This window comes from Mus caroli, chromosome 3, assembly GCF_900094665.2.
Source record: "Mus caroli chromosome 3, CAROLI_EIJ_v1.1, whole genome shotgun sequence".
NCBI classification, from domain to species: Eukaryota; Metazoa; Chordata; class Mammalia; order Rodentia; family Muridae; genus Mus; species Mus caroli.
Window position 1 is genome coordinate 102,094,451 of NC_034572.1, and position 22,001 is coordinate 102,116,451.

The window sequence follows — 22,001 nt, forward strand, 5'->3', positions numbered from 1 at the left end:
TCTCATAGTCAGTAACACTGAGTATGAAAGCAAAACTTACCTCAAAGGAAGGGGGGAGGGGTGAGAAAAGGAGGGAAAGGCCTTCAGAGTTGTTAGGGAAAGGTAGCCAATTCAGAGAAGTTAAGGTCTTTGAATGGAAGGAGCCACTATCCCATTGGCCTTGGCCCATCTTAGAGCTGAAAACCTGGGGAAATCTATAGGATTAGGAAAAAAACACGTGCTCTACCCCAGTGTTCACCTACCTTCATAGAAAAGACTATGGTAAGGTAAGAGGCTCTAAGGTTAGCCAAGCACAGGGAGCCAGCAAAACTAACGTTTTAGGCCATCCTCAGTCTGAATCCTGGACCATCCAGGGAACTTGAGTGGTCCATCAATCTTCTCCAAGCTCCAATTCCTTGTTCTATAAACTGGGCAGAACACCTGATCACAAAGTTATTTAGCCTGAATTTGGGATATATCGTGAAACAAGTAGAATACTTAGACTATCACGCTGGTGTGCTCTAGAAGTTTTAGACTCATGGCTCAAGTTAATTTGTTGCTGGCTTTTGTTTTCTTGGGAGGAATCAACCCAGGCATTATACAGTCACGTGTCTCTGTACCATTTCTTCTGTATTTTAGAAAAATGTCCTTTTACAAAGTCTGAAGTTTGAGTCAGTTAAACTAATGGGGAGACATAATTTCCCACACCCAGACTTGGGGTGCTGGGAGGCCTGGTGTCTTAGTCAGGGTTTCTATTCCTGCACAAACATCATGACCAAGAAGAAGTTGGGGAGGAAAGGGTTTATTCAGCTTACATTTCCACATTGCTGTTCATCACTGAAAGAAGTCAGGACTGGAACTCAAGCAGGTTAGGGAGCAGGAGCTGATGCAGAGACCATGGAGGGAAGTTCCTTACTGGCTTGCTTCCCCTGGCTTGCTCAGCCTGCCCTCTTATAGAACCCAAGACTACCAGCCCAGGGATGGTCCCACCCACAAGGGGCCTTTCCCCCTTGATCACTAATTGAGAAAATGCCTTACAGTTGGATCTCATGGAGGCATTTCCTCAACTGAAGCTCCTTTTTCTGTGATAACTCCAGCTGTGTCAAGTTGGCACAAAACTACTCAGTACACCTGGAGAGGGTGAGCAGAGCAACTCGGGGCTCCCCAGGCCTGGAGGAGGGTGAGCAGAGCAACCCGGGGCTCCCCCAACTCAACTCCTCCACAGTAGCTTACACATCCTTTCCCTGCCCAGCTCGGACAAAGTTTCCAAGGGTCGGCTCACTTTCAGTCTCTTGAACTGTGAGTGAGCACAGAAGCTTGGTTCTTCCTCATACTGCAGGAGCAACCCCCAAATCTCACATTATCTCACAGGAACGATAACGCCCATGTTGCTAAATCCACCTGTTCATTCTCAGACTTCATTGCACGTGACCTGTCATTTTACATTTGATGTAAACCTTTACTTGGTCCGCCCAATGTCTTCCCTTGGCTCCCCTTCACCACACCAGCCACTCTCTCAGACTCCCTCGATGGTTCTTCCTCATCCCCCTGCTCCTAAGTGTCACACCACAGCAGTATGAGCCCACACACCTTGTCTCTTGTCTGTGGCTTTCACTCCGGGGCTGCCTACAAGGCGCCGCCGCCTCCCTGTATGTTGTCATTTCTCTGTGGGAGTTCTCTGCCTCCTGCACCAGCACAGTAGATTGCTTCCAGGAACTATTCACTGGAGAGTGAGCATCTCCCTAGACCACTATACACACAGTAAGAAGTCCCCTTCTGACAGGGAACTGCCTCCACCTGCTTCCTGTACCCTTCTTTGCTGTTTTACTCCACAATATGCTTATCACTCTCCAACTAACTTGTGGATCCTGAGCATAAGAATGAGGTTACCTGGGGCTGGAGAGATGACTCAGCAGTTAAGAGCATCAACTGCTCTTCCAGAGTTTCTGAGTTCAATTCCCAGCAACTACAAGGTGGCTCACAACAGTCTATAGTGGGATCCAATGCCCTCTTCTGGTGTGACTGAAGAGAGAGAGAGCGCGACAGTGTACTCACATATATAAAATGAATAAATAAATCTTTTTTAAAAGATGAGGTTACCCTTAATGGAGTTGTGTTTTAATTGTAAGGTACTAAAACAAAAAATAGAACACATCTCAATAATTTTCATACTACATTCTGAAACAGGATATATTGGGCTACATAAGTATATTATGGATTCACTGCCTCCTTTAAAAAATAAAAACTAGAAGCAAACCATTTAAAAACAATCATGTCTGTCTTGCTAGTGAACATTATGATCTAGATCCTATACACTCCCCACAGAGCAGAGAGAAAACACACCCTCTGTCTGTCTGGTCATTTAAGACTTTTTGCAACCTGCGCCCAAACCCTTAATGCTTTGACTCCTCCCATAAACCAGCCTAACTCAACAGCATCTGCTGTTTGTCTTGCATAGCTATTTGTCACCTTTCAGTGTTTGCTCTACCCTCCTCTTTCTTGGAGTGTCCTTTGAGGCATTTCCAATGTGCATGACCTATCCTTTTTCACAGTGGGCCTGTTCAGTGTCCCCAGCCTCCCTCAGTCTTCACAGAGCCATTTGTATCTTGCTTAAAAAATGTTTCTATCCCCAAAGTACCTTATACCTGAATCGTTTCCTACCTCGCAGTTTTATGTGTCTAAATGATTTGTTGGTTTTTTTTTTTTTTTTAATCATGCTTTCCTTCTCAGCCCTTCCCATGTTCCACCAAGGGAGCCAAAGACTGCGGTTCCCTTGTGGTCGGGATCCCGCAATGCCAGCTCAACTGTGCAACATGACTCACGCTCCCCGGGTAACTAAGGTCCAGGCCCCCACTGCCAGAAGAGTAGATGAAGCATCAACAGCCCTGGGAGTTCACACCGGAGGATTTCAGGAGCCGCAGCAACTGCGCCTGCGCACCGCCAAATGACCACGCGGAGGACGGGTGGAGCATAGAGCGAGAGAGGAGGAGACAGTTCGGTCGCGTCAGCCCGGCCCACAGCGTCCAGTATAAAGTTAGCCGCCCACAGTCCATCGCGTATCCCCGAAGGGGCTAAGATCGCCCAAAATGTCATCCAAGTCTATGGTTCTGGGTTACTGGGATATCCGTGGGGTGAGTGGCCCTCGCCAGCCCAGCCTCTGGGACAGAGAGGTGCAGGCGGCCGGGCGGGGGTCAGGGGCCGGTGGGCCGATCTCCAGTCTGCCTATGGGGTCCCCAGGACCGTGGGTAGAGGAAGAAGGTACTGGAAGTTCCCGGGCATAAGCGAAGGGGCTGCCTAAGGACAATTTCCCTTTGGGCTGGGAACGTTGACAGAGAGGGTGTTGCAAGCAAGTGGGCACCGCGCAGGCGCGCTGACCGGGGTCTTTCTCGATCCCCTGCTTTTAGCTGGCCCATGCTATCCGAATGCTCTTGGAGTTTACTGATACCAGCTATGAGGAGAAACGGTACATCTGTGGGGAAGGTAATGAATGTCTGTGCGTGCGCTAGCTACAGTTGTCTTTTACCCAGAGGGTTGCACCGCACCGAGATGGTGTGGGACCCCCTGCTCCAGGAAGCTGGGAACTTTGCCAAGAGGCCCATAGAGTTATCTCTTGCTGTTCAAGCCCATCTTTGCAGAAACTCAAGGGTTAGCTTTTGGGGATTGGGAACTTGAGATAACAGGTCTTAAGTCATTTCTCAGCTAGGTCGGTAAGGGGCTTGGGTCCCACTTCTCTCTTACAGCTCCTGACTATGATAGAAGCCAGTGGCTGGACGTGAAATTCAAGCTAGATCTGGACTTTCCTAACGTAGGTGGTTTTGGAGGAGTGGGCAGAAGGGAAGGCCTTCAAGTGTATCTGTTTTCACTTCATCTCTGGCTTGGGAGAATCTAGACAGAGACTCTTCACGTTTATAGAATGGATAGAATTCAAGGGTCATTGAACAGAACTGAGAATAACATTAAGAAACACTAATATTCTCCTCTCAAAGACAGGCTATAAGAGACATGAGTTGATAGCCAGGTCTGTGACTTTATCACTGATAGATTCCAGGTATTTTCATGGTATCCTAGTATCCTTAAGTGTCCTGGTTGCTAAAACACTTTTTTTTTTTTTTAATGTATCCATAATCACCCTACTCTTACAGTTTTACTTTAAGGTATAAAATATTTACATTTTGCTTTTTAAAGTATTCCGAGAAAAGTCTATATGGCACACATACATTCACGGTGACACACAGGATTAAGCACCCTTGTCTAGAGTCAGGTGAGGACCAAGTGCTACTTTCTATTATTTATTTTGTTATTTCTCCTGGCTTCTACTCTCACACACCTTGCAAGTCTCCTCTTTTCCAGAAGAGTGGGGGACCTGGAGGACTAGGTTCACATTAACTTTCCCCTTCTAGCTGCCCTACCTCATGGACGGGAAGAACAAGATCACCCAGAGTAACGCCATCCTGAGATACATCGCACGCAAGCACAACATGTGTGAGTGGGCTGACGGGGATAGGAGGGAGGAGGCAGTTGGTTCACCTGGAGGTTGGTAATCCCGAGGGTGATTTATTGCCATCTGGCTGCAGGTGGTGACACTGAAGAAGAAAAGATACGAGTGGACATCATGGAGAACCAGATCATGGACTTCCGCATGCAGCTGGTTCGCCTCTGCTACAGTTCTAACCACGTTAGTTTCCTCATCTGGAATCACCTTTGTTGGGTTTCAGGCCAAAGTGCTAAGGATTATTCTGCTCGCTTCTATGGTGGCCATCTTTCTATCAACCCACACTGGAAGGATTAGAAACAGACTCTAGTTTTCGTGTGGTTTGTCCTGTAAGTCTGCTGTTAGCTCCTCCTCCCTTCCAAAGCCTCAGCTCTCCATCCTGCCTTCTCCAATTAAAGGCAGAAAGAAGCTGCCTAGAGAAGGGTATGGTGTGTCCATCACTGGTCCAGACCCTGACTACAGCTATTGGGGGGGGGGGCAGTATGTATAGAAGTCCAAAGACTTCTACATTAATGTGGGACCTGGGAATCAAACTCTATTCACCCCCATTGAGCCATGTGTTGACCCAACAATAGCTATTGCTTTTCTCTCCTAGGAAAACCTGAAGCCTCAGTACTTGGAACAGCTACCTGCACAGCTGAAACAATTCTCATTGTTCTTGGGGAAATTCACATGGTTTGCAGGAGAAAAGGTAGGGAGAAGGCACAGGGAGAGGCTGTCTGCCTGCCTGTCTGTCTATCTCTGCAGGTATTGGTGAGTTCCGTAGGCATGACACTTCATTGTCCTCATTCTTTCTAGCTGACCTTTGTGGATTTTCTCACCTATGATGTCTTGGACCAGAACCGTATGTTTGAGCCCAAGTGTCTGGATGAGTTCCCAAACCTGAAGGCTTTCATGTGCCGTTTTGAGGTGATGTTCACTACCCCTTTCTCAAAGCACTATGCACAGGCTCCACTATAGCCTGTAGGCCCCATTGTGTTTGCCCAACAGCAGCAGAAATCCGTGAAGTCAGACAGCATGTTTGCTATGAGTCTGCTGGGCTGGGTCAGGGTCCTAATAAGACCTGGTATGCTTTTCCTTCAGGCTTTGGAGAAGATTGCTGCATTCCTGCAGTCTGACCGCTTCTTCAAGATGCCAATCAATAACAAGATGGCCAAGTGGGGTAACAAGTGCATATGCTGAGCCAGAGCTCACTGCTGCTGAGCCATCTTGCCCTGAGGGGCCCACAATCTTAGCTCACTGTCAGTCTTGTTCCATCCTGTCCTGAGGGCCCCGCACTCTGTCTCCTCTGCTCTATCTAATAAACAGCAGTTGCATTAACTGGTGTCCAGATGGATTTCTTGGCGTAAAGGCCAAAGAAGAATGAGGAGATGTTGAGAGAAAGAGCTGTGAATCCGTGTGTAACTGCATGGACATTCTTTACTCTTTACTCTTCGGCCGAGTTCCAGGGCTTGAAGTCCTCCCCGAGCCTGAGCGGGCACTGGAAGAAGAGGTATTGTCCATTTTGGGTGGCAGGTGCTTTTGAACAGATGTGGAACCTCTGTGAAGCCATGAAGAAAGTCAAGTGAAAATGCGTAGTGCTGACCAATCAACAGAACTGGAGCTTACCAACCACCCGCGTTGAGCAGGGCAGAGAGCTTAATGTGGTAAAGGTGGCATTTCAAACTGGCCGGCTTGTCAGTAAGTTGGAACAGTTGGTTACTAATTAAAAATTAGAGAGCCCTCTACCTCATGCTAGGCAAGGTACACCTGCTGGCGATCCTGAAGACTGATACAGGTCCCTGAAGACTAATATAGGTCCCTGAGGAAGTAATCTCACTCTTAAAATTCAAATCCTATCCCGTGGCCCAACCACTCTTCCTATGTCAGTGCACTAAAACCACGTATACCCAAGAAGGTAAATTGTGGTTTCATATAAGAACAAATAGATGCTGAATAAAAGCTAGGGAATATCATGGCAGGAAAGGCACGAAATTATGTGAGTGCATGGTGATTGTGGAGACACACACTCAGAATGCCAGTGTTAGGGAGGCAGGGACAAGCAGGTTCCTGGAGGTGCACTGCCCAACATCTAGCCAAATAGTTTCTGGCCAGTAAGACACCCTGTCCAGATGGAGAGATTGGGGATGGAGGGAGGCATGACCTCTGAGGTTGTCCTCCAGCTTCCATGTGTATGTGAACACGCACATGGGTGTACAGGTGGATGCACAGTGTACAGTTGAGGGCACACACAGAATAAGCTGTATGAACCAAAACATGGCTTCATCTGAAGGCATTATCAACGTGCAGTGAGGATCAAGATCCCCTTTCAAGGCCCAGTTGGATAAGGATCTGTTTCCAAGCTAGTGGTTGTTGGTACAACTCAATGTCTGCCATTTTGCTGGACAGAGATCTCGGCTTCTTGATGGATAACAAGGTAGATGGCTATCTTCTCTTCCTTGTAAACAAGGCCTTGCCAAAACACTTCCATCAAGAGTCTTATGAGAGAGATGTTATTGTAACACAACCATGGCACTTACATCCCTTGTCTCTGTCCTAACTGTTACAGTTTGGACACTGAATGCCCTCCAGTGGCCAATATGCTCAAGATTCCTCCAGCTGATGGTGTTTTGGGGAGATGATAGAACCTTTAGGAGAAAGGGCCCATGGGGGAACATGGGGTTCTGGCTCCTTCCTCTTTCTCTGTCTCCCTCCCTTCCTCTGCCTTATTTCCTGGATGCCACAAGGTTCAAAGTTCTCCTCAGCCACATGCTCCTATCATGAGGTACTGGGCCACTACATGCCCAAAGTAATAGGGCCAAGTGACCAGAGATTGAGATCTCTGAAACTGTAAGGCAAAAATAACCCTTCTACCTTTAAAGTTGACTTATCCCAGGTATTTGTCTCAGTGGCAGAAACCTGACACATCATTGAAGGTAAATCAGCCATTCAAGGGATGGGGATTGCACAAGGGCCTAAGTTGGGGGAATAGAAACCATCTCAGAGTCTGCTCGCCACAGGGCAGACAGCAAGGAAATAGGAAATTGATCTTGTAGCTTCTGAGTAGCAATTCTAAGAAAGGTGGTGGAAAAGAGCATACAACACAGCAAGCAGCTGTAAGGTAAAATATTTAAGAGCACATGCCTAGTTTTGTGGGTTTTTTGTTTTGGTTTGGATTTGTTTTTTTGGGGGGAAGTTGTTTGTTTTTGGTTTGGTTTTCTGGTTTTTTGTTTTTTTGTTTTTTGTTTTTTGGTCCTGGCTGTCCTGGAGCTCACCTTGTAGACCGGGCTAGCCTCAAACTCACAGAGCTCCACCATCCTCTGCCTCCCAAGTGCTAGAATTGCATCTTCTATTTTTTTTCTTGGCATTATGTTGATGGCCAATTATATGGCCCAAAATGCAATGAAAGACAAGGAAGAGAGGTGGCTCTCCAGTCCCCAGTCAGTCTTGAACTCTTAATCTAACATGGCTCAAGAAAGTAGTCCTGACAAATGGCCACCTTTTGGTTGCTTCTGGTGAAGATAGCCTATTGTCTCATAAGGACAGAGGGCGAGAATGCTGTTAAATAGTGGTGTGCTTTCTTGAGTCACATCTGTAGGTAAAGCCTTTGTTCTCAATGCTTCCCATTTGGTGGAGCAGTTCCCCGAAAGTGTTAGGAAGATGGATGGTTTTGTTGTTGCAGCTTGAGTACAGGCTTAAAGCATTTCCCAATCTCAGAGAAAATAGCTTACATGATTACAAGACCATTCATGGTGGAGTTGTTTCCTGATTTGGTGGGCGGAGCAGGGACACTGATACCCGAGCTTAGAACTGCCTGGAAAGCAGCTTAAGAGGGTTTATGAGAGCACCTGGCCTCTGTATAGAAATTATGCATCCTATGTCCTCCAGTGCAGGGCAGAGCCTTTAAATAACTGTGCTGATAAAAAAAAATGCCGGAGCTGGGTGGTGAAGGAGAGGAGGAAGGAGTTGAAATTTAGCCAGTGCTTTTTCTAATGTGCCCATCAGCTCCCAGCACTTTGCTGCTGAGCTATCTAGTAGCTTCTGAGGTCTCTGGCTAACCTTCATAATGACCTCTGCTGCTGCGACAGCTGTTTTTTTTCCCGTGCCCTCTCCACCTACTCTGGAAGGCTGGCTAATTCCTGTTGGACTCTAGATACTCACAGCATGGGTTCCTGCCCTGAATCTTCCAGGCCCCACCAGCAGTAGCCTCCTGTGTCTGTTCTAATGAGCAAACTGCTCCCCCGTCTCGTTCTGAGCACTGTTAGTATTTCTAGAATATGTGGCAATTGATATTATAAATATTATTCAGACTTATAGATCTAATCCCATGTCTTCTGCTTTTTCTTTTTTCCTTTTTTTTTGTTTTGTTTTGTTTTTTGTTTTTGTTTGTTTTTCAAGACGGGGTTTCTCTATGTAGCCCTGGCTGTTCTGGAACTCACTCTGTAGACCAGACTAGCCTCGAACTCAGAAATCCTCCTGTCTCTGCCTCCCAAGTGCTGGGATTAAAGGCTGCCACCACGCCCGGCTCTTTTGCTTTTTCATGTTTCTGACCTGCTCGTTTGCCCTTGGCTTTTTCTGCAGCCCCTTTGTTCTCCCCTCCCCCATTTACTTTCTCCTCCAAGACTTCTACTGAAGCCTGTGGAAGCCATCATTTCCCCATGAAAACCCTCCACAAACCTCTCTATCCTAAATGCACACTCAGCACGGCTTTGGCCCGTTAACCACTGTAGAAATTCTACACATTTCCCGTAGAGAAACTTAAAGAGTTTCCACATAGGCCTTCTACTCCTGCACTGCAAAGCTCTCTGTTCTACTTGGAGACAGAACACAGGATAGAAAAACACCTTGTTCCTAAAACAAATGGAGGTAATTCAGACAGAAATGTTTAGAGTTGGGACAGAAGCTCAGCTTCAGGGAGACCCACGAGGACAGATAAGAGCCGGGCCAGGGAGTAGGTTATTTGATACCAAAGCCTAGCTCACTCCCTGCTTGGGACAAATGGAATGAGGTACTTTTGAAACAGTCAGGGATAGGCTTATAGTGTACTTATGAGATTTTCAGTGGAAATAATTATAGGTGACTTGTATGCAGGACTTAAATCAAGAAAAAGGGATTAGGCAGGTGTGTGTGTATTTGCCTCTTAATTAAACACATGCTGCTGTGTTAGACCGGCTAATACAGGTAATACAGAGCTGCTATATTAGAAGGGGGTCTCTGCAATAAAACAGGAATAGAACAAACAGTATCATTTTCATATTGTTACAAGTTTGAAGTGAATTAGAATTATTAGGTATCCATGTTTTATTAAAGTGTAATGAACCAATTATATTAACAGATATTCCTTTGTTGTTGCTGCTGTTGTTTTAGATAAGGCCTCATACATGACCACCTCAAATTCATGATGACCCTGCTGCCCTTCTCAGTGCTGGGATTGCAGGTGTGTGCCACCACTCTTTTATAAAAGTGAAATCAAAGTCCTCCATGGTTTCCTGCCAGATCCTGTTTCAGGTGAGAGGAGAACTCTGGGGGTGTAGGTAATGTAATGAACCCTAAGGCCACTCTGGCAGACTTAGACTTTACCTGGGAGACTGTGGAGCCAACTCATAATGTGACTTGGTTGAGAAAAGCCTGCTCTGTTTTGAAGGGTAATGTTAGAAATCTGTGGATCAGTTGGTAAAGTAATTGCATGCAAGTGTAAGAACTTGGGTTCAAATCCTCAGGAAGCATGTAAAAGCACTTCCCAGCAAGGCATTGTGGGGCATAGAGACAAGTGAATCCCTGGGGTTGCTGGCCAGCCAGTCTCAGAGAGATCCCGTCTCAAGAAAATAGAGTGGAGAGCAATACGATGTCAAGCATCCGTCCCCCACTGGACCCCAGGAGTTGTGAGCTTCCGTGAGTGTGCTGAGAACAAACCCAGGACCTCTGGAAGAGCAGCCAGTGCTCTTCTGAGCCACCTTTCCAGTCCTGACCAAGAGACCTCTTACTGATGCTTCAATGATGTTACTTATTACTGCTCTGCTGAAGTGTTCTATTTTTGTGGTCTATTTTTGGTAAGATATATGTCAAGATATTTATCGATTTATTCTATGTTATCAAAAATGTTGGTATATACTTGCTCATGAATGTAGCATGTAGTTTAAAAAAATTTTTTTTCACACTAAACCCGGCATGGCACTGGCAAGGGCGATCTCACCCACCTCCATGGCCAGCCCCAAGTGTCATCTTGCTCTGGTTCCCAGCTGCTGCCAAGCCATTCTGATCTTCAAGGCCATCAACCCCCTGTGGCTAGCCTGCAGAAAGCCAACTACCCCTCCCTCAGATCCCCTGAGCCCCGTGAAATGCTAACTCTAGAGACTTGTAATATACCAGCCAGGTTGATAAGGGTAAATCTCCGACCCCAAAATGCCCGTGAAAAGAACACAAAGCTCACCTGATGTAAGTACAAGCTGCACGCCTAGACTGGGCACGTGAACCCTATAGTATTTTATTGCCCGTCTATTAAATTCCTAGCTTCTTGCGGCTTGTCCAGGCCACGTTCTGGTTCATCTTTTCCCTCCATCTTCTCTCCATCCTATGTCTCATCTCTCCGTCTCTCCATCTCTCTTCTTCCTCTTTCTCTAAAACTTTCAGCTCTGCCTTTTCCTTCCACTGCCCAATCACAGGCTCTCGCCTTATCTGACCAATTAAGATTTCACCTGACATCACCTGAGTATGGGCACCCTCTTGAGGGAGCAGAAAAACATTTCCCCCTTTTGGTCCAAACCCTTTGTGGTTAAGCGATTTACTTTAGTGGTATGCTTTGATTCTTTGCTTATTCTTTTGAGTTTCTCTAGTGTAGTTTTTTTGTCTGTAACTACATGAGCCTTACAAAACCACCTTTTAAAAAAATATACCTGTTTTGAAATGATATCAACATGATATGACCATACAGATAAGAAAAGAAACCACAAAGAGAAAGCAGAGAACTTTTAAAAGTTAGGACTTTCCCTCCATTCATCCCGCATTTTGAATTTTTGTCACCTTGTTCTGCATCTTTTTATATTTCTAGCATATGGGTGTAATGTAATTATTGTTTTGGTTTTTACATTTCATATCGAAGATACGATTTTCGCACCAGGTTTATCAGGAGCTTCTGAGCTTGTATAGTTATTCTTTTTAAAATTTTGTTGCTGTTGTTGTTATTGTTGTTAAGGTTTTATTTATTTTTATATTATGTGCATGGGTGCATACACGTGTGTGTTTCATGTGCTTTCCTGGTGCCCACAGAATTCAAACGAGATAATTAGAACTTCTAAAACTTAAGTTCTAGGCAGTTGTGGGCAGCCATGTGAGTGCTGGAGACTGAACACAGGTACTGTGTAAGATCTACAAGTGTGCTTAACCATTGAGCCATCTCTCTAGTCCTCATGTCATTTTATCAGTGAGGAGCTTTGTTTTGTTTAACTTTTGACTTAAGGTTACTACTGTTATGATGAAACAGCTTAGCTATGGGAGGGGTTGTGTTAACCAGCCCATGCCTGAGACCCTTGAATCCAAAGATAAAAAAGATACACAGCCAGCTTTATTACTTTAGAACTTGCCTGCTAGACACAATTGCTGGGCACAGATAACTCCTGCCTGGAAAGACATGCCTTTACCAATTTATTATCTCCATCTCTCCCTCTACCCTAAACTTAGTGGCTTGTATCAGCCAACATCTTTGGCCATCCACCTGTAGCAAAGGCCAAAGGTCCTAGCTGCTCCAAGACCTTACATGGATGCTGCCTTCTTGTTCCAAAGTATGGCAGAAAAAGCCCCTCTATCTTTCCCTGCATCTCCTTTTCCTCTTGGGACCCAGAAGTCTCACCTGTATCTTCTGCCCAGCAATTGGCTCCCAGCCTTCTTTATTGACAAATCAAGAACCAATTAGGGAACTAGACCTTAGTATCAGACCCTTCCCTTACAGAGAGGCTGGGTAGAAAGGGGAGTCACTAAAGCCTTTCAGAGGAGAATGGAGATGGGACTGAATGGGAAGACTGATGCAGAGATTCAGGGACCCAGATGGGCCCCAGACCAAAGGCCAGCAAGCATAGTGGTAGATCTCCTCCTGGCCCTGGTAGTAAGGTGCTCTACTTATTACCCCAGTGGGCCATCTTCAAATACATGGGGCCTGTAAGGAAGTGGCTGGACTTCATGTAGGCAGAGATCTTCTCCAGAGCCTGTGAGTGGAAAGGAGACAGCAAAGCTTTGGCTTGTAGCACCACTGGGCTGAGCAGCTCAACCCTGTGAACTCCACGTGGGCCCAAGACCTGGAGCAGAGCAGTCAGTCTCAGCTTCAGGTTCCTTTTCCTAGTTTTCCACCTTAAGGAGAACATTAGGTGGAGAAACCACCATTGTGACGGCTTGGTGTCCTTTAGATAGTATACCACAGGTTTGGAAAAACAAAACAAAACAAAACACTCAATGATTCTACAAGCTAAGGCCTAACTGATCATTTACCAAGAGAACACCTGAAAACCAGAGAGGTTAAGCAACTTCTTCCTATTCACACAGCCTTGTCACTGTCAGCACAGGCACATTCTTTTTCACAGGGAAACGCCTGCCTATATTTGCACATAGAGGAAGGAGCAAGCAGGAAAAAAAAAAAAAAGAGGAGTTCTCAGAACATGCTTGAAAAAGAGCCCAGATCCCACCCAATGACTTAGCAGATCCTGGGTAGAAGCATCTAGGCTAGAGGGAGTCAGGGCAGGGTTCTATCTGTTCCCAGAGAACAGAAAGTCTCAATTTCTCCACCTGCTATCCAAGTCCAATATTACTATACCTCAATCAAACGTAACTCTAGCTCTAATATAGGAACTATGCTGAATTCACTCAGCCTGCGTGAATTCTTACCAAGATGCGATTCCCAGGTTAACTAACTGCTGAGGGATTCTAAGCTCCAGGACTAGCTGTTTGCACCAAGCCAGAACCCCAGGCTTCAGGATATAACTTCCAGGTGTCTCTCCTCCGTTTCTCCACAGTGATACCAGCCCTTGCAGAATCCCCAAAACTCTTCAACTTGGACCAGAAGCAGAGCTAAGGAGAACTAGCTGAGAAAGCATATCTCTTGACAGGGAGTGGGGAAGGAAAACAGATTCTGGGCTTAGAAACAAAACATTAAGTTAATGGTTCAAATTACAAAATTTCTAGTAAAGTAGATTTTTAGAAGTGTCAAACCCAGGAGCCTGGATGCCAAATGAGCAGCTGTGAGGTGACTTTCAGGCTTGGATCTCTGGCCCCAGGTGACACTGGGTGCACCTCACAATCTATTGTGACCACCATTGTGTGCTATACTTAGTCCCAGGATGAGAGTTCAGGGCCTGTCCTCTGAGATCTGACAAATGTGCCTCACATGAAAGATGTTGAAATAGATGCATGATTTCATCTCACAGATGGAAACAGGGGCATTAGAAGACAGGAGATGGAGGCAAGGTTTATCCACCCTAAAAAAGATAACCCTCCAACAAGGGCTCTGCTTGTCTAAGTCCAAGCACGGTCTCCAGCCCTAAGCTCCCACAGTGGGGAGGTGAGAGACAAAGTGTTCTGCAGGTCAGCTGCAAAGACTCACTGGGCCGTAATGCTTCACATGAACCCTCACCTTCCTAATAGCTAAAGCCAGCTAGCTGCTTGCACACTTCTGCTACGCTCTGCTTCTCAGAAGGGTCCCAGACGGGAATCCCTGTTGAATAAACACTTCAGCTTTTCATTTCAGCACAAAGAGAAAGAGCCATTCGAGTGCCACCTACACAGAACAGGACCCTATCAGTGGAAGCTGAGCCCTTGAGCAAGTGACACACCCATAACTCTCTCTACCTTGTAGGAATCCTGTAGTGACAAATTTGCTCTTATAATGTAAGGTGCTGAGCGCAGGTCCTCACAGAAAGCCAGTGTTCAATACATGATAATTAGTCTCTTAATTTAAAGATTAAGAAATCATCCTGGGAAAGGGGAAAGGAAGTAGGTAATCCAAGAGGAAGTGAGAGCAGGGCATCACCTCAAAGCGGGCCACGAAGTCCATCAGGTTTGGGAAGGCGTCCAGGCACTTGGGCTCAAACATACGGTGCTTATCAAGGACATCATAAACAAGGAAGTCCACATAGGTAATCTGCAGGAGGCCCAGGGTGAGTACACTGGAATTTGATGCCTGGGAAGAATGGCAACCCCTCCTTCCCACCCCCTCCCTTTACCTTGTCCCCTGCAAACCATGGCTGCTTGCCCAGGAACTCAGAGTAGAGCTTCATCTTGTCAGGGAGACCCTCTAAGTACTCTGGCTTCCGTTTCTCCTGAGGTAGGGGGGGAAAAGCAATCCCTACCCTCAGATACAGGCTCCCCCAGACACAGGCTCCCTAGCAAAGAGTTTGACTTTAACAGGAATGTGGAGGAAGAGTGTATGCCTTCTTAAGGCTGGGCCTGAATAGTCTCCAGATTTTAAGTTAATTCATCACTATTGATTAGACTCCTACAGACACCAGGTCCCACTTGTTAAAGGTGAGTGAGAAGCCAACCAAGTACAACTCTGCCTTTGAACTCCACTTATTGCCCAAATCAGATCCTGAGGCCAAATGAAGAGGTGCCTGTGTAGCTGGCTCACTCTGGACTCAGATGGCTGGTGCAATCAAAGAAGCAAGATGCTCAAAGCCCCTCCTAATAGAGGGCGGAATAGTGGATAGTTGAGTACTTGTTATAAAGTGAAGGCATGTTTGATGTTGAAAGGAAGGAGGGACAGGGACCTGGTGGCCAAACTTGAGCTGCCTACAGGGAAGTGGTCCAGGCTCCTGCTCCTACTAGGGGCATTGCTCGGGAGAAATAGCTGGGCAGATGTCTGAGGCCATGGTGTGTAACCCCCTCTCCCACTTCTTTATTTTAATTCATGGTTTTAGTCTCCATATTCCAAGAGCTTATTGATGACGTAAACATCTGGAACAAAAGGCCTATAAGGGTTAAAGGTCGGAGGTGAAAAGGACTCTGAATATGTAATCTAATGTTTAAAAACTGTATCTCTAGCTTGTGGAATCCAAGCTATAGGAGTCAAATGCTAAACTTGACCAATATAGACACGAACATAAGACTCTAACTCCAAACCCTGTCTTCCCCATCCTCTGGGGCACTCACAAACTCAGGGCTGTAGCAGACCATTGCAAGCTGCCTCCGAGTGTCCACGGCCTGGTTCTCCAAAACGTCCATACGAATCCTCTCCTCCTCTGTCTCTCCACCTGCGGCACACACAGCCCAGACTCACCCTCAGCAGCCCACCCCAGATTAGCCCAGGGAAATGACCACCATCCCCCACCCTGCGGCCAGCCCCACTCACACATGTGGTGCTTCCGGCCAAGGTAGCGCAGGATGGCATTGCTCTGGGTGATCTTGTGTGATCCATCAATTAAATATGGCAGCTGGATGGACAAGCAGGGAAGGTCAGATGGGATATGGGGTCTCAGCATCCCTTCCCTGGGTGAGGACAGACTCGAGGCCCAACACTCAGTGTGCCTGCCATGGGAAGCCCTCCATGGGCAGTGTGCACTGAATGGGAGAGCTGGGACAGAGCCCATCACAGAACATTGTGCAGCCAGCAGGGATGGAACAAGGGAGCAGAAACACTGATCCCAAACCCTCAGCCAGACCAGGAGGTGAGGTGGAAACACCATGCCTTCCCCAAACCTCCCCTTCCCTTGCACCTACATTGGGAAAGTCCAGGCCTAGCTTGAATTTCTCATTCAGCCATTGGCTTCGGTCATAGTCAGGAGCTGTGGTGGACAAGAGAATGTGAAAAGAAATCACTCTAGTTTCCACCTTCCTACAGAGACCAGACCAAGGAGTCAGAAAACCATTCCATCCCCTATCCCCAACCCCCTCCTATCCCACCCCAGCAGCATGGAATCTGAAGCTGAGTCTCATATCCCAAGGTTGCAGGAAAGAAGAGTGCTTGGGACTGTGGGTCCTCCATTTGTAAAGCTTACAAAAAGTTTAGGCAGATGCTAAATTATGAATAGAGGGAAAGCTGGAACCCTGCATTGGAAAACTAAACTGCCTCCACAGAGGTTTCCTGAAGGTGTAGCTACTTTTAGCTAGAGGAGCTCCACAGATCTGGGCAACAAGGGGCCAGGCACAGGGGCCCCTGAGGACCACCAATCATAAGTCAGGGAAGAGTCTGACTAAGAGGGGGTCATTACCATCTCCCATGGCGTATCTCTTCTCCTCATAGCTTGAATCTGTATATTCCAGGAGCAGGCGAATGGCTTGACCCAACTAGGAGACATGGCTGATCAGAGATTCACTGGATCCTGTTTTAACGGCGCGCGCGCGCGCGCGCGCACACACACACACAGAGACAGAGAGAGAGACAGAGACAGAGAGACAGAGACAGAGACAGACAGAGAGAGAGAGAGACAGAGAGAGAGAGTGAGAGAGAGAGAGAGAGAAAGAAACTATCAGGTGCCTTACAAGGAGGATCCATTTCCTAGACTGCTCCCAACTACTCAGTATATCCCGCCCAGCTTCCTCATCGTTCTTGGATGTCAGACCCCTCTCTCACCCCACGGATGTCCCAGTAACCCAGAGTCATAGGCATGGTGCTGGTGCTGTCTGGCTTCCGCGGAGCTAAGTAAATTAACTGTAACTATATCCTGCTGCACGGGGAAAGAAGCCCTGAAACTGGTAGTGAGTCCCACCCTCCTTGGCAACGCCTCTTTCTTCTCCACCCGCCCCCTCCTACCCACCCCCTGCTAGGCTAAACTCTCACCTAAGTCTTCTCTCACCTTCCAATCCTAAACCACTCCTCCTGGGAACGAGGCAAGGTCAAATCCAAAGTAACCTTGGGTGGCTCAGCAGGCCCTGCCCCTGCCTGTTCCAGCCACCTCTGCCTCCTTCTCTCCCTAAGCCCCAAGCTGTCAGTACCCTTGGAGAGGTCAGATGTAGGAAATGCAATGATCTCTCCTTCTTTCCCTCCTCTTATCACTCAGCCTGCTGCTAGTCCAAAACAGGACACCCCAAACGAAGAGTTTAGTCTTATTGCTGGAAGGGCAGGACCCTAGCCAATTTGAAAAGCAAACAAGTAAGGAATGGTGTTATCTCCTTTACAGAAACAATAAAATGGACCAACCCAAGGACAAAGGGCGGGCAAAATATCAAGAGGTTTTGGTGTTTGTAATCTTGGCTGTGTTTGCATCTCTGGATGCTGAGGGCACTGTGAAACTAAGAGACCCCCACAGCCACAGAGGGCAGTAGGCTGCCACTGCTTGACCCTGACCACCAAAGGGAGAGGCCAGATGCACAGAGCTCACAGCTGGAGTATGCTAGGGTGTGGAAGTATGAGTTTCAAGTGGACAGACTCCTTTCCTGCTTTCAAGGGACAAGAGGATGCTGTCCAGAGCAAGTCCTTGGAGAACTCTGCACAGGACACAGGGAATCCAAAGCCATTTAAAATGGGTCTTTTTTTTTTTTTTTTTTTTTTTTTTTTTTGTTATTTGGTTTTTCTGTATAGCTCTAGCTGTCCTGGAACTCACTCTGTAGACCAGGCTGGCCTAGAACTCAGAAATCCGCCTGCCTCTGCCTTCCGAGTGCTCAACCTCCAAAAGGTCAATGTCCTATCAAGAACACTCTCACCTACCAGCCTACTTCCTTGAAGGCAAGATTATTTCAAAATCAACAGGTGTGCGATTAAAGGAGATGACAAGACGACATTAACAGTGAAAAACAGATGGCCTAGCCCTTGCCCATGGAAGGGCAAGGCTGCGGCTCTACAGAAAGTGTATTTGGAGAATTAACACCCCTTAGGACTTGAGGGTACGGTATAAGTGTGCCTGGAACAGGTTGAAGCTATCTCAGCACCAAGGGCAGAGGAACCACATGTTCTGAATCCTTATGAAGCCCAGAGCTCAGAAACCATGTCATGGGGCTAGCAGAATTCACTAGCAGAATGCCACTTGCTGTGGCAAATGCTACTTATGTGTTTATTCATGGCCAGTCCTCTCAACTCAAGTCACTAAACTGCACTTTAGCTACAGAAGGAGCCTAATGCCCCAAATTAAATTCTCACGGGGCTTTTCCCAGACCAGAGTCTGCCACAAGGCACAAGTGCATGTACACACACATGCATGGGTCTCTGAATCATTGTTAAGGATACGTGCTGGAGGGCTGGCGAGATGGCTCAGCAGGTAAGAGCACTGACTGCTCTTCCGAAGGTTCTGAGTTCAAATCCCAGCAACCACATGGTGGCTCACAACCATCCGTAATGAGATCTGACACCCTCCGGTTGACCAGAGTGAGCAGAGGTCCTAAAATTCAATTCCCAACAACCCCATGAAGTTCACAACCATCTGTACAGCTACAGCGTACACACATACATAAAATATTTTTTAAAAAATCTTAAAAATAAAAAGGATACGTGCTGGATAACTTTATGTCACCCCACAAAAGCTAGAGTCATCTGAGAGGAGGGAATTTGCAGCTGTGGGGGCCCCCATAAGATTGGCTCATAGACCATTAATGATTAATGATTGTTTGATGATTAATGATTAATTAATGGTGTGGGAGGCCCCTGGTCTTGGGTGCTATAAGAAAGCACAGTGAGCCAGCCATAAAGAGCACACTAGTAAGCGGCATTCCTCCACAGCCTCTGCCCTGTTTAAATTCCTGCCCTGACTTCTCTCAGTGACGGACTGTGATGTAGAACTGTAAGCTGAAATAAACCCTTTCTTCCTGGAGTTGCTTTTAGTTATAGTGCTCTGTCAAAGCAATACGTAAGACAGGGCATATCATTGTCTTCATAACTATGAACAGGAAGATATATAATTTCTGACTATAATTGCGAAAGTAATTTTTAAGAAAAACTCATGCAAATTAAAATAATAACCTTAAGAGTATGGGATGGGGTCTGGAGAGATGGCTCAGTAGTTAAGAGTATTTGCTGCTCTTGCAGAGGATGGGGAGTTTTACTCTCAGTGTCCATCTGGAGGCTCCCAACCGTCGATAATTACAGTTCCAGAGGATCTGCAACACTCTTCTGACCTCCACAGGCAAAACACTCATTCTTAAAACAAATTTAAAATATATTGAACAAGTACTAGAACTTTAGTGTATGTCCACCTGACCCTTCCTGACTATATTTTTAAAAAGTATTTGACATCTTCCTACAGACTGGACCCTCTGCATAGCACGGCCCTTCTGTAGACTAGTGATTCAGGAAATAGTGGCCACATGGTCCTGTTTCTATATTCTCCAAAGACTGGAGAGGAAGGCAGGGGCATCAGGAGAGGAGGAGCCATGATGGCCACTGCTCTGAGAGCCTGCTGACCCAATTCTCCCCTTCCTTGAGCAGAGCTGTTCTCCTGCAGTGTCCCCAGGAACCAGAGAAGAGGTCTGAAACAGTGGTGAGTAGTGACCTCACAAGGACTCACCCCAGAGTTGCCAGACCCTCTGGATCTCTGAGTGCTTGGTCCCAACTGCACAGTGTGGACAGTTCTAATTGTTCAAAGGGACTCTGCAGGACCAGCAAAATGTTCTGGGTAAAATGTGGCCAGGGCCTAGAGAGTGCCCTTGGGACTGTGTGTCCTAGCTCCTTCTAGATCTGTAGCTAACATTCTAATATTCTCAAGGCTAATTCATAGAAATTTCAAATAAGATCAGGTCGGAATGTAAGATTTTTAACATACAAATGGTTAGATATAAATGCTGACAACATGGGGTGCCTCCTATGGAAACTCCTTCATCCAAACTTAGAAAATCCGGAATCTAAAGAGAAGAAAATAAAATCTCATTCGTACAGTGCTGGCAAACTAGAATTCGGTAAACAAAATTTCCCATATGCTTCAGATATTAAAAATATGGCAAAAATAAAGGTTTTCAGAAAGCAGAAAAGCAACAGGATCTGAAATTACAGAAAACAAAAAACATTTCTAAGAAGAAAAATGGGGAAGCTTAGAATTCTTTTTGCTGTTATTTATTTCTATTTTATGTGTATTGGCATTTTGCCTGCATGTGTGTCTGTGCACCACGTGTGTACAGTGCCCTCAGAGGCCAGAAGAGGTCAGCAAATCCTCTGGAACTGAAGTTGCAGATGGGTATGAGCCACTAAGTGGATGCCGGGACCTGAAACCAGCTCTTCTAGAAGAACAACCAGTGCTCTTAATGGCTGGATCACCTCCCCGGCCACAAAACAGGAAACTTTTGCCAATATGCTTTTTAATGGGATAGCTGGTTTTCTAAAAACATTCTAAATGGAGAAAATATTAGTCCACCAAGCTAAACACATAACTTTAGGAAAGGTTGTCTGGCCTGCCCATGGCCATATGCAGCAAGCCCTGGGGACTCTTTTGGAGATGTCGTTCACATACCAAGGCCACAGAATAACTGCAGCTAGTTAAGAGTCTAACTTGAATAGATAAACTGTGAAGTGACTTTTAAGTTACACCCTTAGTCTCTCTGTCTCTGTCTCTCTGTCTGTCTGTCTCTCTCTCTCTCTCTCTCTTTCCCCGAGATAGGGTCTCTCTATATAGCCCTGGCTGTCCTGGAACTCATTCTGTAGACCAGGCTAGCCTTGAACTCAGAAATCCGCCTGCCTCTGCTTCCCAAGTGCTGGGATTAAAGATGTGTGCCACCACTGCCCAGCTGTATATCACTCTAAAAACATAGAATTTAGGACTGGAGAGATGGCTCAGTGGATAAGAGCTCTGACTATTCTTCCAGAGGTCCTGAGTTCAATTCCCAGCAACCACATGGTGGCTCATAACCATCTGTAATGGAATCTGATGCCCTCTTCTGCTGTGTCTGAAGACAGCCACAGTGTACTTACTCACTTAAAAAACAAACAAACATAGAATTTAGTACCTTAGTCTAGAGATTCATTTGTCTGGCCACTCCTTCACAGAGTTGCTGTTCACTGTAGAAAGGTACAAAAGCATCAGACTTTACTCGTTGCTTTAGACTTCAGTCTTGTGAAGATTCCCATGTCTACATAGATTATGAAATGTTTGTGGTTTTCTCTTGGGCTCCTAGATCCAACCAGCAATCCCAAATGAGAATCATCCTCTAACCACTTGATACCCAATGTGTGGTTCGCCCTTGCTGACTGAAGCAGGGTTCTGCCCACCCCTAACCTCATCATAGGGGGCTGCTCCAGCTGAGATCCTGGGCCTCAAGCAAAAGATGAGGCTGCCTTCAGGTCTTTCTGTGTTGCCTCTCAGAATCAGTGCAGCTACAGGAAAGATAAACTGTAGCGGTCTTTCTAAGTTTGCTGTGTGCACTGGCCTGCAGACTGGCCAGTTTATGGTTTCTGTTATAACAACAGCATTTCTTTTCTTTTCTCTTCTTTTCTTTTTAAGACAAAAGTTTACTGTGGATCCCAAGAAGAAAACAAAATAAAAACAAACAAACAAAAAACCCCAACAAAACAACGACAGCAAAAAGGTGAGGTTCCCCTCCTGAGTTCCATCATAAGAGTTTGAGAGTTTGGTTTTATGAGCGAAGAGAACGCCTTCTCCAAATTCTGCTTTCTGAGAGCACACGAGGGCTTGGCAGCCCCTGAGATGTGGGAGAC

At 46.4% G+C, this 22,001-nt stretch overlaps 2 protein-coding genes across 3 annotated transcripts; one reads left to right on the top strand and one right to left on the bottom strand.

The window, feature by feature from the left end:
- Positions 1-2,923: 2,923 nt before the first annotated feature.
- Gstm3 (glutathione S-transferase mu 3) lies at positions 2,924-5,791 on the top strand. Its single transcript, XM_021157282.2, has 8 exons — positions 2,924-3,110; positions 3,384-3,459; positions 3,720-3,784; positions 4,380-4,461; positions 4,554-4,654; positions 5,067-5,162; positions 5,270-5,380; positions 5,555-5,791. Exons 1-8 carry the CDS (start codon positions 3,066-3,068, stop codon positions 5,651-5,653), a joined length of 675 nt encoding a protein of 224 aa, XP_021012941.1. The 5' UTR covers positions 2,924-3,065; the 3' UTR covers positions 5,654-5,791.
- Positions 5,792-12,038: 6,247 nt separating this feature from the next.
- LOC110291409 (glutathione S-transferase Mu 2-like) lies at positions 12,039-17,085 on the bottom strand. Of its 2 annotated transcripts, none has more exons than XM_029475589.1 (8): positions 17,001-17,085; positions 16,639-16,749; positions 16,148-16,212; positions 15,780-15,861; positions 15,581-15,681; positions 14,656-14,751; positions 14,463-14,573; positions 12,039-12,648 (listed from the first exon to the last, which is right to left on the bottom strand). In XM_029475589.1, the coding sequence occupies exons 2-8, from the start codon at positions 16,646-16,648 to the stop codon at positions 12,559-12,561; spliced, it is 555 nt and encodes a 184-aa protein (XP_029331449.1). In that variant the 5' UTR covers positions 16,649-16,749; positions 17,001-17,085; the 3' UTR covers positions 12,039-12,558. The 2 variants fall into 2 exon arrangements, with proteins under 2 accessions (XP_029331449.1, XP_021014208.1); XM_021158549.2 differs by having other exon boundaries at positions 16,639-16,714; positions 17,001-17,055.
- Positions 17,086-22,001: the final 4,916 nt, after the last annotated feature.

Bases quoted from the DNA above. Each gene is read 5' to 3' on its own strand.
- Gstm3 (XM_021157282.2), top strand. From the start codon at position 3,066: ATGTCATCCAAGTCTATGGTTCTGGGTTACTGGGATATCCGTGGG. The intron at 3,785-4,379 runs GTAGGTGGTTTT...TTCCCCTTCTAG, and splicing joins TAGATCTGGACTTTCCTAAC to CTGCCCTACCTCATGGACGG. The intron at 4,462-4,553 runs GTGAGTGGGCTG...ATCTGGCTGCAG, and splicing joins CGCACGCAAGCACAACATGT to GTGGTGACACTGAAGAAGAA.
- LOC110291409 (XM_021158549.2), bottom strand. From the start codon at position 17,036: ATGCCTATGACTCTGGGTTACTGGGACATCCGTGGG. The intron at 16,715-17,000 runs GTGAGAGAGGGG...CATGTCTCCTAG, and splicing joins GTTACTGGGACATCCGTGGG to TTGGGTCAAGCCATTCGCCT. The intron at 15,682-15,779 runs GTGAGTGGGGCT...TGTGTGCCGCAG, and splicing joins TGGCCGGAAGCACCACATGT to GTGGAGAGACAGAGGAGGAG.